Source organism: Ischnura elegans, chromosome 3 (assembly GCF_921293095.1).
Source record: "Ischnura elegans chromosome 3, ioIscEleg1.1, whole genome shotgun sequence".
In the NCBI taxonomy this organism is placed as follows: Eukaryota; Metazoa; Arthropoda; class Insecta; order Odonata; family Coenagrionidae; genus Ischnura; species Ischnura elegans.
Genome location: NC_060248.1, coordinates 96228981 through 96243698, shown reverse-complemented (window position 1 = coordinate 96243698; position 14718 = coordinate 96228981). Strand labels below are relative to the sequence as shown.

General features: G+C 36.4%; 1 protein-coding gene across 2 annotated transcripts; it reads right to left on the bottom strand.

Moving 5' to 3' along the window:
* Positions 1–1308: 1308 nt before the first annotated feature.
* Positions 1309–13030, bottom strand: LOC124156189 (EARP-interacting protein homolog). 2 transcript variants are annotated; one of them, XM_046530568.1, is made up of 8 exons: positions 12927–13030; positions 12250–12361; positions 11946–12168; positions 11565–11824; positions 11292–11473; positions 7871–7996; positions 6902–7063; positions 1309–1909 (listed from the first exon to the last, which is right to left on the bottom strand). In XM_046530568.1, exons 2-8 carry the CDS (start codon positions 12289–12291, stop codon positions 1738–1740), a joined length of 1167 nt encoding a protein of 388 aa, XP_046386524.1. In that variant the 5' UTR covers positions 12292–12361; positions 12927–13030; the 3' UTR covers positions 1309–1737. The 2 variants fall into 2 exon arrangements, with proteins under 2 accessions (XP_046386524.1, XP_046386525.1); XM_046530569.1 differs by lacking the exon at positions 12927–13030 and adding an exon at positions 12467–12867 and having other exon boundaries at positions 12250–12366.
* Positions 13031–14718: the final 1688 nt, after the last annotated feature.

Here is a 14718-nt window from a genome sequence, read left to right as displayed (position 1 = left end):
GAAATGTAGTTTAGAACATGATTTATTAATAAACTAAAATTTTATAAGGTTGGAAAAAATGTGAAAATTGCTTACATTTTGTTTTTATACCCAAACATACACCCTTTGTGCAAAAACCTGACTTGATCGAAAGAAATGGATTTCATTTTTGAAATCAGTGCTGGAAAGTACATAAAAATCAGTTATCAAATTGCAAACAATTTTCAAAAAATATTTTTTTGCAGACCTGTGTTGTAGGTGTGTCATTAGAATGAGAGGAACATTTAAGTGAAGGGCAAGTTAGGAGGAATGGAAGAGGTGTTACTGAGCAGATGAAAGAATGAATTTGAAAAAGGAGAGATGTAGGGGAGAAAGGTTTGGTTTAGATGTCCTTGGGAGGGATTGGTGAGGATTGTTTAAAAAAAAGGCACATGTAGGTACTTGTTGCTCAATGGTAGGTGGAATAACATACATATGTATGTACGAAGATAGAGAGAAATTTTTCTTACACTTTAAATGACTTGAAATTACTATGAAACAGACAGATGGCTCAATGCAGATGTTTTAACAGCTTTGTAGGCTGTTGTGCCCTTAGGAATTGAGTGCATTGACTAAATCTGGTTTATTTATGTACCTCAGTTGGTAGAGGGCTCACTTAATTGTTTCTGTTTTCCAGTTTTCTTTCTTAAATTGTTAGATAATGGGTTTCCGCATGTTGCTGGGGTATAGCAGAGCATGCAGCTTCATTGTTCTCCTCTCCAAAATAATTTCAGTCCCTTTCCTGACTATACTGCCTCAGTACCTGGTAAACTGTTCAAGTTCTGTTAGTTTTCAGGGATGTATTTTGTATTTATGATGGGGACAGCTTATGATTTGCCAGGTTTTTTTTGCCGGATGTACTTTTCTCACTTCTTCAGTCTTGTTTTTATACCTCAAGTTATCAACAGAATCTTTCTGCACTCGCACGAAAGGCCATTTAGGTATTAATATCCTGTAGCTTGACTGTCTTAACCATGTCAGTTTTTCTATTTGAAGTGTGGCACATGGTTGGTGATGGTGTCCATTAATGGAATATAGAAATATTTCTGGATATTATTGGGACATGGAGGCTCTTAGCCACTGGCAGCTCTCAGTTCTAGGCCATTTTAAATTTTATATCTTCAGGTACTCCCCTGTAATGCCTGACTTTCATCATACCAGGAATGTTGTTTTCAGTTACCCCAGCCAAGACCAAGTTTTCTTAGATAATGCACTAATGGCTGTTGGTATTTTTCCCTGAGGACAACTTTTTAGCCAGAGTTGTAAAAAGAGTTAAAAGAAAAAAGTATCACCAGTTTATGCAAGAATTTTTAATAGTAACCATTCACGAATAACATGTAACTGAAAACAACAAATAAATATGCATTGTATTCACACAAAAAATTAAGTGAAAAGTAAAAAAATAATAGATGGAATGACATTATTCATCCATTTATGCACAATTCCAAAGAGAAACAAAGTAAAATTATCCCTGGCATAATGGTTGTCAACAGGTACAAATCAGGAAAAGATAGTCTTCAATAGTATTTTCTCAACAATGGAAGGCAGTGGCACAATGCTCGTACAAGATTTTCCAAAAGGGTATAAAATTTAAATCATTTTTATGGTTATTTGATACTGATATGGGAATGATAATTATAATTCAGTGGCATAAGCTAGTAAATGTCTCCTCTCCCTGCCAAAAGTATGTGCAAACATGAGAGAATGTAAATCATTGATTTACAAAATTATTCGATACATTTCAGCCCTTGATACTCTGTTAATGACGAGCCTTCCATCATAACTCAGGGATGCAAAAGTCCATGGATTAGCTGTTGACCATTCCACAGCATACACTGAATCTTCATGCTCATCATAAGCAGCTAGAACTCCATCTTCCATTTTTGTATGTCTAGAAAGCAAAATCCATGATTTACATAAAATTACACATTTTTTCTGCTCTAAGACTCAAAACTGAGTTAAAATTACAATTCAAATTAGCAAAAAATGTAAAAAAAATTTAAGGAATGAAATGAATGAATTTGACTACTTAATCAAAGAAAAATTTCTTCCTTTGTTGGCAAATCTATTTCTATCAAACCGAAGTAGTACCACATATGTACTCTTGAATGTTTGGAATCTATTCATGTACCTCACAGATACTCTGATTGGCCTGTTGATTTTCTGATGACACCATCATGATGAGTAAAACAGCATTCGTAAAAGAAGCTTCATAACCGAAGATACGAAGTAGATAATCAGTAACATTGGCTCAATGCCATTAGAAAGAAGCATAAAAATCTTATTGAAGTTGGCTCAAAGTGGCCTCGCACCATGGATATTGAAAGCACCACAGCAAATAGAATGAGGACCAATGGAAATGTGGGATTATTGAAGAATAACAATGATTATAAAATACAGAGCTGGTCTTATGTGTATAAAAAAGTGTACAGCCTCTTTGGGCACCAGGCAAGAGGTCACAGATGGCCCTGACATAGCCTAAAAATGAAAGTTGAAGAAAGATGTCCAATAAAGACGATGACGGACAAAAAAGAGATCAATCATTTGCATCAGTATGCATTTACATATTTTTTCATTGCATGATCAATTAATTGTGCCCACAAACCAATGAGTAGAAAAACCTCATTCACAATCCTTTCTGATGCACTCTCAAATCCACCAACGTACAGATAAAAAATTCGGTCATTAAGCTGAGAATTGTTGTCATTTCTATAGGTTTTATTCCACCTCCACTCTTTTATTTTTCTTTATTTTTGATAACCTGCAGTACTAGGCTAACATAGGATTTTCATACTACAAATCTGACAAAAAAACACTGCCAGACATGAATCACGGGGAGGCTGCCAAAATTTTTTATCAAGTATTCCATTGAAACTCACTTTAATTGGTAGAATACTATCATAATAATGACCATAGCCACCTTCATAGGTGGATCAAGGGAGGGGGGGGAACGTGCCCCCCCCCCAGACCCCTAAAAAAATATGCAAGATATTTAATACAGTCCCGTTATCATTGCGTTCATTTTGTATTACGGGGTATCCTTGTGCCCCCCTGAAAGAAATCCAGGAACCACCTCTGGGCAAAAATTCTACCCCACTTCTCCTCTAGCTCAGCTAACCCAAAAATTGTCTCTTCCACCACCATTACGGTATAATTTGAAGCTTGAGAGTTTAAATCAGATACATAAATAACTGTATCAATATATTTTAACTCATACCAAGTGCTGCTAGCAAAAGATATCATTAACATATTCTTGAAGTACTTTTTACAACCACAGGCCCCACTGTCTCACTGCCATTCATGACTCTGCCTCCCACCCTCTTGACTAGCCTATCAGAGAATTATGCCCGCAAACTTGAGCCCACTATTTCCAAAATGAGTATACCACTAGTGTACTGGGGTATTAATAGGCATCGAGTGATTGACAATTTTGCCAAAGCAGTCCTGTGCCAGAGACCTTGGTTGGTGGAACCCTTGGTCTGCAAAAATCTTTCTCCAGGGTTACAATGGGATAAGGACATTTAGCAAGTTATCTTCAACATTGAACTTAAGTAGGATTGGGTCACAGCCTATAGTGCTAGAAAGACAGACTTAGATTACATTTGAGATCCAGTGAAGCTAAACCTATTCACAATGTCTACCAGAAGGCACAGAAGATTTTGAGATGCAACTTCTGACAAATTTATTCCATGTAATCTTACCAGTTATTGATTGATATTTTTCAGCAGCATATATTTTGAGTCTCAACTCCTGGCTTTAATAGTAAGAGTATTATGAGAGACTGTAGCTGTACTTTAATATGGTGAAATTTGTTTGGGCACATTCAATGGAGTCTCATTTCCATAGGCAATGTAAATCATCAGATTGAAGAGTCTGTTTTACTTCCCTCTTAGCGATTGTTGTGTTGAAAATCACATTAAAGTCATTAATACAAATACTTAAGTTATTCCCAGCATTGCAAAGGTAGCTACTCTTGTCCAAAGACTTAAGTGTAAAAGCCAAATTCAATTCCACAATGAGACATCAGAATAAAATAGCCTGTTTTATTTATGTTCACACCAGATAGCCTTAACCCATATAATTTGATGGTGGTGTTATACTCATACAATTTGATGTTGGTATTTTGAGGGGGCGGCCGACTGCTGTGGTCATTTGCACCATACGGAAGGATATAGAAGGAAGGGTGGATAGAAACCTAGCACCTGCAATAGCCTGCTCTTAACGACAGGCACCAAGGGGATCACGTCTTAAAGTCCCATCCGACAGACAGAGTGTTGCACTTGAAATGTCCTCCACACATCATTCAAGCAAAAAATATGCAGTCTCTGAAAATTCTCTGTCACCAGCAGGATTTGAACCTGAGCCCACAGGGTGGAAATTCCAACACTCTAGCCACCACACGAACCCAATCCCCCCCATATAACTTGATGATTAGGATATATGCATTCACCAATACAATCAGAGAAGTCAGCCTTAAGTATATCATGGCCCATATCGTCAGTCGCTCCTTCAGATCTCGTCTTCACTTAGGATTCCTTCGGCGGCCTCCTTCGCGAAAGACGCGATTACGTTCGAGAGACGATCCTCAGTGAAGCTCTTCTTTGTCTTCCGACTTAAGCTGGTCTTTTGGATCATTTTCGTCGCTCATGGAATGTCCGCTTCTGAGATCCGTTCATTCAGTCAAACAAAGACAAAGCATAACTCACCTAGCGTCACATGGGTCACAAAATATGCCGAAATGGAGCGAATGGGTAACGCGGAAAGAGTTTTTCTGTTTAATTTGGTAATCAAACATAGGGATATTCAAGAAAAGAAGAAAACGGACGCAGTGACAGTATGCATTGGAATCAGAAATTAAATTTACCGAAAATTCATAGATAATTCATACTTCAAATATACAACAGACCGAAGCGTGGGAAAAAAGCAACAAGTTTCCTCAATTAGATGATTAGTAAATATCAACCATAGTCTTTAGTAGTCGAAACGTACACCTAAACAATCCAGCATTAACGTAAGCCAACATGATGATTAAATAATTCCTGGGGTATAGGTAATATAATGCAAAAAGTTGTTTGCCAACGTGTTGTTTTATTTTAAAGCCTTCATCAGGGCTATGAATGAAAAAATGAGAGAACAATAATGTACAATATTGATACATAAATAAAGGTTACAAAAAAGCTTTTATACAACAATAGGTATAATTAAAAAATGAGAAAGGAATACACAAGGATTTTGACTTTAAAAAAATATAAAAATATTTTTTAATTTCAAAATTCTTGTGCATTCCTTTCTCATTTTTTATTGTAATATTGTAAAACAATTGTTTTGTAACCTTCATGTATGTATCAATATTGTATATTATTGTCGTCTCATTTTTTCATTCATAGCCCTGATGAAGGTTTTAAAATAAACCGAAACGTTGGCAAAAAACTTAATCGTACGCGGAAAAAAGGTTTAGTTAGAACTATCGAATTCTGATGAAATTTATCAAACTTTTCGGTCGTCATATGGCTCATTGAAAAATTTAGTAACAATTACCAAACCAGTTTGATAAATTACCGATACCGAAATTGATACCGAAATGGCCACAGCAGTTCGATAAAAACTATCAAAATCAAAAGATAATAAAACCGACGTAGCGTGCACATGTGAAAGATTTTCAATCCAGAAAACACTCTTCTGATTTTAAATCATAAAATTAATAATTTAACGTAAGTTTATGCTAAAGAAATAAAAAAAGAAGCTAAAAAAAAAATCCGCCTGCAAGCAGCATCGAACGAGGGCCTTCCATAGCGACGGGCACTAACCACTGGGCTAAATCGGTTGCCATGATAATTTCTCACTCTAACACACTAAAATTTTATTAATGTAAATAATCAACCTTTGCGTTGAAATGTGAATAAGATGTGACTAAACTTTCCCTTTGTAAGCTTAAGAGGAATACTTGATGCACACAATTGCATTACATAGTTACTCCATATCCATATCTAGTGCAGATGCGCAAGAAAACTTTATTTGTAGGCTTTTTACATCGATGTAGAGATGATTTTGACGTGCTGGGTGATATCCTTAGCATGGATTGAGTCTAGTATGACGACTTTTATCACGTCATTCAACATGATCGCGAATGATTATACCTCAGGAATACTTCTAATTAAGGTTTTTATGCGTCGAAATACACAAACATCTCCTAACAGCTTTAATATCCATGATAATACGCTGTTCAATCATTGCCTTTGATGCACCGGCTTACGGATAACATTGCAATGTAAAGCAGAAATAAACAGAGAAATGAACGTAAACAAAATTAAAACGTTATCGCCATCACAAATAATAAAAACAAAATCATTTCTACCAACCTATCTTTTATGTAAGGCCAGTTTAAAAATCTTTAAAGTGATGAAATTGTTGTGAAGGCTGGGCCAGACCAACCTACGCTGACGAGGAGTCCTTCACCAGCAAAGTGCGGTGAAGAAGACCTTCGGACGTCTCTCGAACTGAAATCTATCCTTCAGAAGCCGAGGAAGATGAAGGATGGCTAAAGAAGCGACTGACGATACCGGCCTAAGTATAGTATTATTGTACAAAGCATCCTTTAAATGATTATAGCTAAAATATTTGTCAATTCTTCTCACTAGAATGTGTTAGAGTGCAGTACCACATGCAGACAAAATTCATAAAACCCTCTCCGTGAAAAATATGCCCTAAATATGGTAATTTTCATATTAATTGGTTGAAAATATTCAGAATCTTTGTCAAAGTTAACCTTTTAAACAGGAGAGCTATGATAACAATGTGATTTATAATTGATGACCACAGAATTGCTCTAAAATTGTTTCCTATTTTTCCAGTAAGATTAAGATATCAGGATTTGCATGCTTACTTTTCCTTTTCTTCTTCATTGTCCTCATGAAGATCATCATCAATGCAGTGGCCATAGGGCTCTGAACTTATGGATGCAACGCATGAGAGTACAACTCTGGAATCACTACTGGAAGTGAGGACCAGCTGATCATGCAAAGGATTGTATCTCACACTCCATACCCTTCAAAGAGAGAAATATGACAGAGAAATCAAGACCATACAAAAAGGTGAAATTCCCAAAGTCAACTCTAAAATTCATAGCATACATCAGAACACTTTACGAATTAATTCTCAAAAGTTTAGTTTTGAATGAAAATTTATTTCCTATTCACAGTTCTGCCATTTGCAATAGTTAAGTTACAAGATGTTGAAAATTATCAAAAATAGTCATAACTACCAAAAAATTTATAACTATACAGAATATAAAATACATATATATCCTCACGTACCATAATAGAAATTAATGTGATTGAACTGCATACAATTCTGATTAATTATCATGCAATAGTCAATGGATAATTTCAATACTATATATAGCATATATTTCCCTTAAATAAAGTAGAATTACCTTTCCTAGTCTTAATGATAACCAATCTAGTTCTGCTAGTAAATGGTCAAATATGAATGCCCTAAATTTTGGACTTCTGTGTTAAAATGAGTTTCAAATTTTGATGCAGTTAAGAAAACAGCTAATTTCAGGATGCAGAGGTTTTTACATGGTTTTACATCAGAAATATCAAATCAATCATTAATACAAAAATGTATAAACATTTCAACAAAATTATCTTTGAAATTACGTGCATATTAAGATAGTGTCATGCTAACAAAACAAGACACAAATGTTTAAATTACAGGGGCATTATCAATATTTTGATGGTGACTAAATACATATACACATTTCAAACTAAATATACATGTATTCAATCTTCATCTGACTTCACAGATAGACATGAACCCCAAAAAGGATGAATAACCAAAGACATCTTACCAATGAGAATGATCGGAGCGAGCTACAACAGGTTCTGCTGGTGATCGAACATCCCAAAATTTGGTCCATCCATCATCTCCACAACTTGCCATATAGTATTGTCTATTAGGATTGAAGTCTAAATCCCTGAAACGAAAATCAGCTTAAATCACCACAAGTGTATTATTGTCATCTTTCCTTTCAAAAGTTCAAATTATGTTAATCAATTAACAAGGGAAGTAGGAGCACTGATTAACTTTTGCTAAACACCTTTTGTCCAAGTATATGATATTTGGTCTCACCTTCCCTTAGACTGCATAAAAAATTTATTTGACCACTTGAAATCAAAAGATATTTAGACCAAAAAAAATATTACCTAACCTGAAGAATAATGACACGGTACAACAGATCTGGTTCGAAACTCTACAGAAACCAAAACATCAGACTCCAAAATTATTTGCTGGTACATATTACGTAGGTTGTTTAAGACTGTCATCATTTTCCTGCCCTCAGCTTCCATTTCTCTGTCATTAAACTGCTCTTCTCTTATTCCTCTTGTTTCCATTGCTCTCTGTATGTCTTGCTTCCAATAGGGTGGTTTCCTATTATTTTTTTATTGCCTAAATCGAAAGATTATTACTCCTGGAGTACGCATTTCACGCTCTTAGATTTTTGAATGGCGATATCTAGTATCCGCGACTGAACGAAAAGTGAAAATTTTCAAGCGTGCGAAAACGCGACGGCTAAGTAGGAATGATGGGAAAAGTCCGTGTGACGTATTTCAGGTTCCCGCTGCAGCCCTGTGAGGTGACCTTGAGGCGAGGCTTGAAAGCTGATACGACGCAGGCTGCTAGCAGGTAGCAGAGTACCCTGCTAGCAGGTAGCGCTTGGCTTAAATAAGGATTATTATTACCCTATCAAACAAAGGAAACTTTCCGAACTTAGGTAATTTTAATGGGTGATTATTAAGATATGTTTCCCTGAGCTCTGTGCCTCATGCATGCATTGGTAATCTCAGACGATGTAAAACTCCTATCCTCTCGTGTAGAAACTAGGTCCCTGTAACGTCACATGGAGTGGAATCACATAGGCGCCAATCTGCCCTTTTTCAAATGAGGTTAAAATTGACCATTGCCATTTGTTTTAACTGGGATTTCTAACACCAAATAATTTGTAAATTATGAAAACCCTAATGGTGGGTAACGAATGGCAATCAATGCATTTCGTTTTCTTTGATGAAGGAAACTACCCTATTCACTTTTGGTCTTCCTCTTTTCAGTGTTTCTGTAGGTCTCCAACCCAATATTTGCTTGGGCCATCAAGTGTCATCAATTCTACTATCATGGCCAAACCAAGGTAGTAGCTTCCTTTCTGCATTGTCGACTTCATCTTTCTTCATTTCATCATCTTCATTATTGAATCTTTTCTAGTTTCACCAAGTCCACTCTTTCAGCAACTCCTTCTAATGTAATGTCTCTCAGTTGTCAATAACCTTTTTCCATTTCTTTCTTAAATGCCCCTTATCTTATCAAACTATCTTAATTTTTTAATAAATTCTTACTTTCGTTCTCCTACCAATATCCTGGTCCTATAAAATACAATTTAGAATTATGGTAGTTCTTCCTTTTGTAATTTTGTTTTTGATCTCTCATGTGCTACTTCCACTTTTATCCAATATAACTCCTACATATTTTGCTGTGGTTACTCCCTTTATGCATTTGTTTTCAAATGGTAGACCTGGTATTTCCTCACTACCAATAACCAAGTACTTCGTCTTGTTATTGTTAACACCTTGCGTACTGGGGTATTTAAATTCCTAGGATCGCCGAGATTGGAAATATGTGCCTATTAGGGCATAATGCCTTTGGTTTAAACATGGTTAAAAAGCTAATGTTTAGAATATAACTTTACCCAATCAAATTATGATGCATCAATTCATTATGAATAACGAACAACAACTGAAAACTTACTAACGAATACGTATTGTACGCTTTAAAATTGTTTAGGTTGACGCGCCTAAATGATGAGAATCTTCATCGTCCGTCCAGAACGTTCGGAAAAAAAATGACGAGAATTCTCGCCATCTGTACGCAACGTGTTAATAGTGACCCCACACTGCTCACACATTGCCTTAAGTTTCCTAACCATTTAGCTCTGGTCATCCACATCTTCTGAAAACAGAATTTGGTCATCTGCAAAGTATAACCAATCTAAAACATTTTCTCCCATTCATAGTCCTAAACAGCTACATTTCAAGGTCTATCAGTGCTCAATGAGTCTCCAGGACTCTTCAACTCCTTTTCTCTGCTGCTATTTTAATGGAAAAAATGTTGTTTACTGAAGAAATCCCTATTAATATCCAACGAAAGCCTTTGTAGTGACAGAAGGGTAGTCACCACCAAGGTCAAAGGGGTGGAAAATGAAAAGCATAATGTGTTGAACAATAGTTTTCAAGGGTGCCCAAGTCAATGCTATAGCCCACATATCCATATTACCAATGGCTGACCTCCAAAGGTCACACGCGGGTCAAAAATTGATGAGGTATATTCTGATTATTGGGAAAACCAGGATGTAAGGCATTCAAGGTCTCTGAAGTAAGGGGTGGAATATCAGGACAACAACCAAGACAAACTCTGGGTTATGAAGGAAGCCAAACTCATTTCTGATGACCTTATATTATTATTGGTGGCCATTTGATCTCCAAAGATTATACGAGGGTCAAAGGTCACAGATGTATTAATGTATTAATCACACTGGGTAGGCAACCAATATGTCCAACCATAGGTTTTAAAGGATGCCAAAGCCATTGACACAGTGCTTAGATAGAAATTGCTCACCATTTGACCTCCAAAGGTTATGCGATAGTAAAAGGTCACCAAAGGAGCCATGAAGAGAACCAAAACGCTGCCCTATAAGTTTTAAAGATTGTTCAATTGAAAGGATCTACAGATCTGTCTTAACTTAACTCATTAACCTCCAAGGATTATATGGAGGCAAAGAAAGAAAAGCTTAGACAATATTGTACTTGTTATTGTAGACAATACTGTATTTCTCCTAATATAGTCCCCCCCCCTAATTTTGAGGCTTCAGTTTCGGCAAAAGTTAAAAAAAATGCGTTTGAATATAGTCCCCCCTTTACTTTTACCACAGGCATTTTTGGAAAAAAAGGGGGGACTATATTCAGACATATACGGTATTGCCCTAGAGCATGAAATAAATGGCATCAATAAATAATAAATTACACTACCACTCACTTATAAGTAGCAGTAGCATAGTAATAAGTAGCAGTGCTTATAAGCAGCAGTATAATCTTTGCTCAAATTTCACAGAATGAAATGACTGTCTTCAACTGTCTCCTTCAGTAGGATGAAAAAATGTACACAAAAATGAAATGTCTTAATGGTATTAACTTCAACATATTTGCAACTCACACCTGGTTTACCTGATGAGTTGGGAGTGAGCGCCTTCAATGGTCCAAACCTGACGAGAGGGCGTACGCAAGTCCCAACTGCGAACATGGGTATCATTGGCAGTCACAAACTGAGTGCAACTTTGATGAGGATTCCACTTCCCAGCAGAAAATTTGGGCTGGCCCTTTGCCTCAAGGAGCCCATGAGTGATTGCCTGAAACAATGTTTGAAAGTATATCAAACTGTTAACATAAGGATATCTTTTCTTTTCAGCCATTTAAGGCATGAGAAACAGTACCACTCACTTTTGCAGCAGTACAATCTTTGCCCAAATCCCACAGAATGAAATGATTGTCTACAACTGAGACCACTCTGTCTCCTTCAGTTGGATGAAAAACTGTACACAACACATCCTTTCCATACTCAGTAGTGTCCAAGAGAGACAGCTGGTCAAGAGTTGGCAGTGCTGCTGAGCAAGGGTCATACATTTCATTACCAGATCCCTCCTCTATGGTTTCTGGAATCCTCCAAATAGCAGCATGCATAGTACAAGAGTTTCTTCCTTCTAAAGTAAAATATAATTCACCATTTTTAGAAAAAGCCGGTCACATTAACCAGTGACCGACATGAGAATTTCAAATGACAAATCCAGAATAAAATTATGTGTTAATAAGAACAGCACTGACCAGAAATTTTGTTGAAGCATGTAGAAATAATATTATTGTCAGTGGGCGATGATGAGAGATGCCACACTTCTCCAGAAGCATGTTGGTACAATTTTTTACATATGGAATTTGATTTTTCATCCACTTCCACAACGTGTATTTGATTGTCAAACTCAAGAGACTGAGTGCCAACAAAAAATCTAATAGATTCAGTCTCTGCTATTTGTGATGCCAGAGCCCGAGCCTAAAGGTGAAATACATGGTAAAATTAGCAATGTAAAGCAAAACAAGTTAAATTAAAGCATTAGGGTTGCATTCCATTCACCTGGAACTCAAGTCCATATATCAATGGAGAGTCAGAATCCATGATCTGGTCTGATTTGCTCACTTCAGGGTAAGTTATCTACTTATTTTGTTTACAAACATCACCTTCTCTTCTGCTCTATAAATGAGGAAATTTTCTTTTAAGTAACTGGACATTCTATTCGAAAAAAAACATATTGCCTTCCCATAACTCGATTGCTAAAACACCATTATCTTACCAACATCAGAAAATAGTAACGTATCAAAATAGGAGGTTAGGGAGAAGTACGTGAAGGTGGAAGTATGTTCTCATATCTTAGGAGGGGAATGAACCTACTGTCTCGACATTTACGGATAGATATGGATAACTTCCATAGAATTTGACAGTTCTAATCATTGTAATAGGCAACAAAAAGTGCTCATATTGGGTGGCAAAAAGAGTAGTATTGACAGGAGAACCACCGACGGACAAGTACTGTAGTTATATTCGGTATACTAAAGGGACCAACTGCATCAAGACACAACTATCTGCTTAGACATACAATGCCCATGATATAAACCATTGGGGAATGATTAAAAGACTTCCAGACAATTTCTATGCAGATCGTATAATCACACAGCTCGGTATTGAAATAAGACGACCTACTACGTATTATGACGGTAAATTACAACTCACTGGAGAGCATAATGCGTACTTGCCTTAAAACCATTCACATTTTATTCGATTAATTCCTATAATTCTTTTTAAAAAAAACTTGAATTATCCAGCTGGAATGCCTCGAAAACAAAACAACCAAATATCGATATTCAGTTGTTTCCCCGCCCGCGAGCGTGTATTTAAATTCTTTTAGTTATAATTTCGATATTTTTCCGATTAAACGGAGGACAATTTTGAATTCGAAGTGAATATAGTAATGGGTCAGCCATACCTTGATAGCTGATACTGCCCACTATTATTTTATGTGGAGCAACTAATCCCTCCAGGTATTTCCATTTTTTTTCCATCGAAGGGAATTTTCAATGTTTGTTCATTATTCCAGCAGCAGCGATGGTATGCAGCAATTTAATTGTTAATTGGGGGGCAAATAGATCATTTTCGTCCCGGGTATTTCATTTTACTTTGGGTTTTTGAAATGTGTGTAGATACCTACAGGGCTGGGCAGTATTTCAAATACAACTATTTTAAAATACGTATGTTAAAAACATACAATTTGTGTTTTAAATATACAGCATGAATGTTTATTGTATTTTAAATACAGATTTTTCGTATTTACTCGTTCGGAAATAAAAAATACGTTGATAAAATACTTTTGAGGAGCTCTGATAACACCTAAGTTCTGAATTCTGTAACATTTAATGCTTCATAGAGATTCCTTCATTTTCACTTGAACCTTTTCTTCATGTTTGCAACTATCTATTACGAGCCAAGGCAGGTTATATTTTTTTGGGTTCCCTTAGTTTCCATGCTAATGAATTTTGAGAAGTATTTAAAATACTTTTTGTCAAAGGATATAATAGGAAACTATTTATTTGAAGGATACAAAAACTATTAATCTAATAAAAATCAAAACTTTTTGATAAAATTTGGGGGAGCTACCTATCCCCCCAACCGTATTAATACCATAATAACGTTATTACCCCTGTAACCCACCCTATATCTGTCTACCATCCGTGGACTACCGGTCATCTGGCTCATACCCTTTCACCCATTTGGCATGGGTGGTCCCTACGAGGAGTACCTATAAATTGAGAATCAATCCCACCAGCATATAGCTCTATCGTTTATAGGAACATTAAAGCCTTTCCTTTGTGGTAAGGTTGTAGCCTTTGTCAGGGGCACAGCTAAGAATTAAAGCTAGGGGGGGTTTTAGGCGTAACAAATATCTAGGGGTGTGGGGGTATTGCATACCCGTCAGGGTAAGAGGTAGTTGCAAGGGCCGGGCCCTCCTCCTGATAAGTTTTAAGAATAATGGTTCAAAATGTGAGTTTTACAGCTTTCTGAGGGATATTTGATAAATCCTAAGACTATCCTATAAGTAATACTAATCCAATTAAGCAAAATGGATTAAACTTAAAAATTTCTCTGAGCTCTGGGGGGTTTTATCCCCCTAAACCCCTGCGCCACTGGCCTTTTTTGTCTGAAAGAAAGGGTTGCATAGAAAAAAACTCCTCCATGGTTTTTCACACAATGAAATACACAGAAAACAAAGATTTAGGTATGTAAACATGAAGCCACACCAAATACCATAAACAGGGGAAGTCTTCCGATTTGAGACCAATTTAGGCGAATTAATAAAATCTGTGCCAACCTCACACAAGTCAACCTGATTAGGAAGATATATTATTAGAGTATTATACTGATTTGGGTAGGTTTCGATGGAGTACTTAGAATTATTCTGGGAGCCTCCCCTTCCATCAAGCAAATATATTTCATGCCAATTTTGAAGTTGAGTGACACTGAGGAAGGAATTGTGGCAGACATAGCATGACA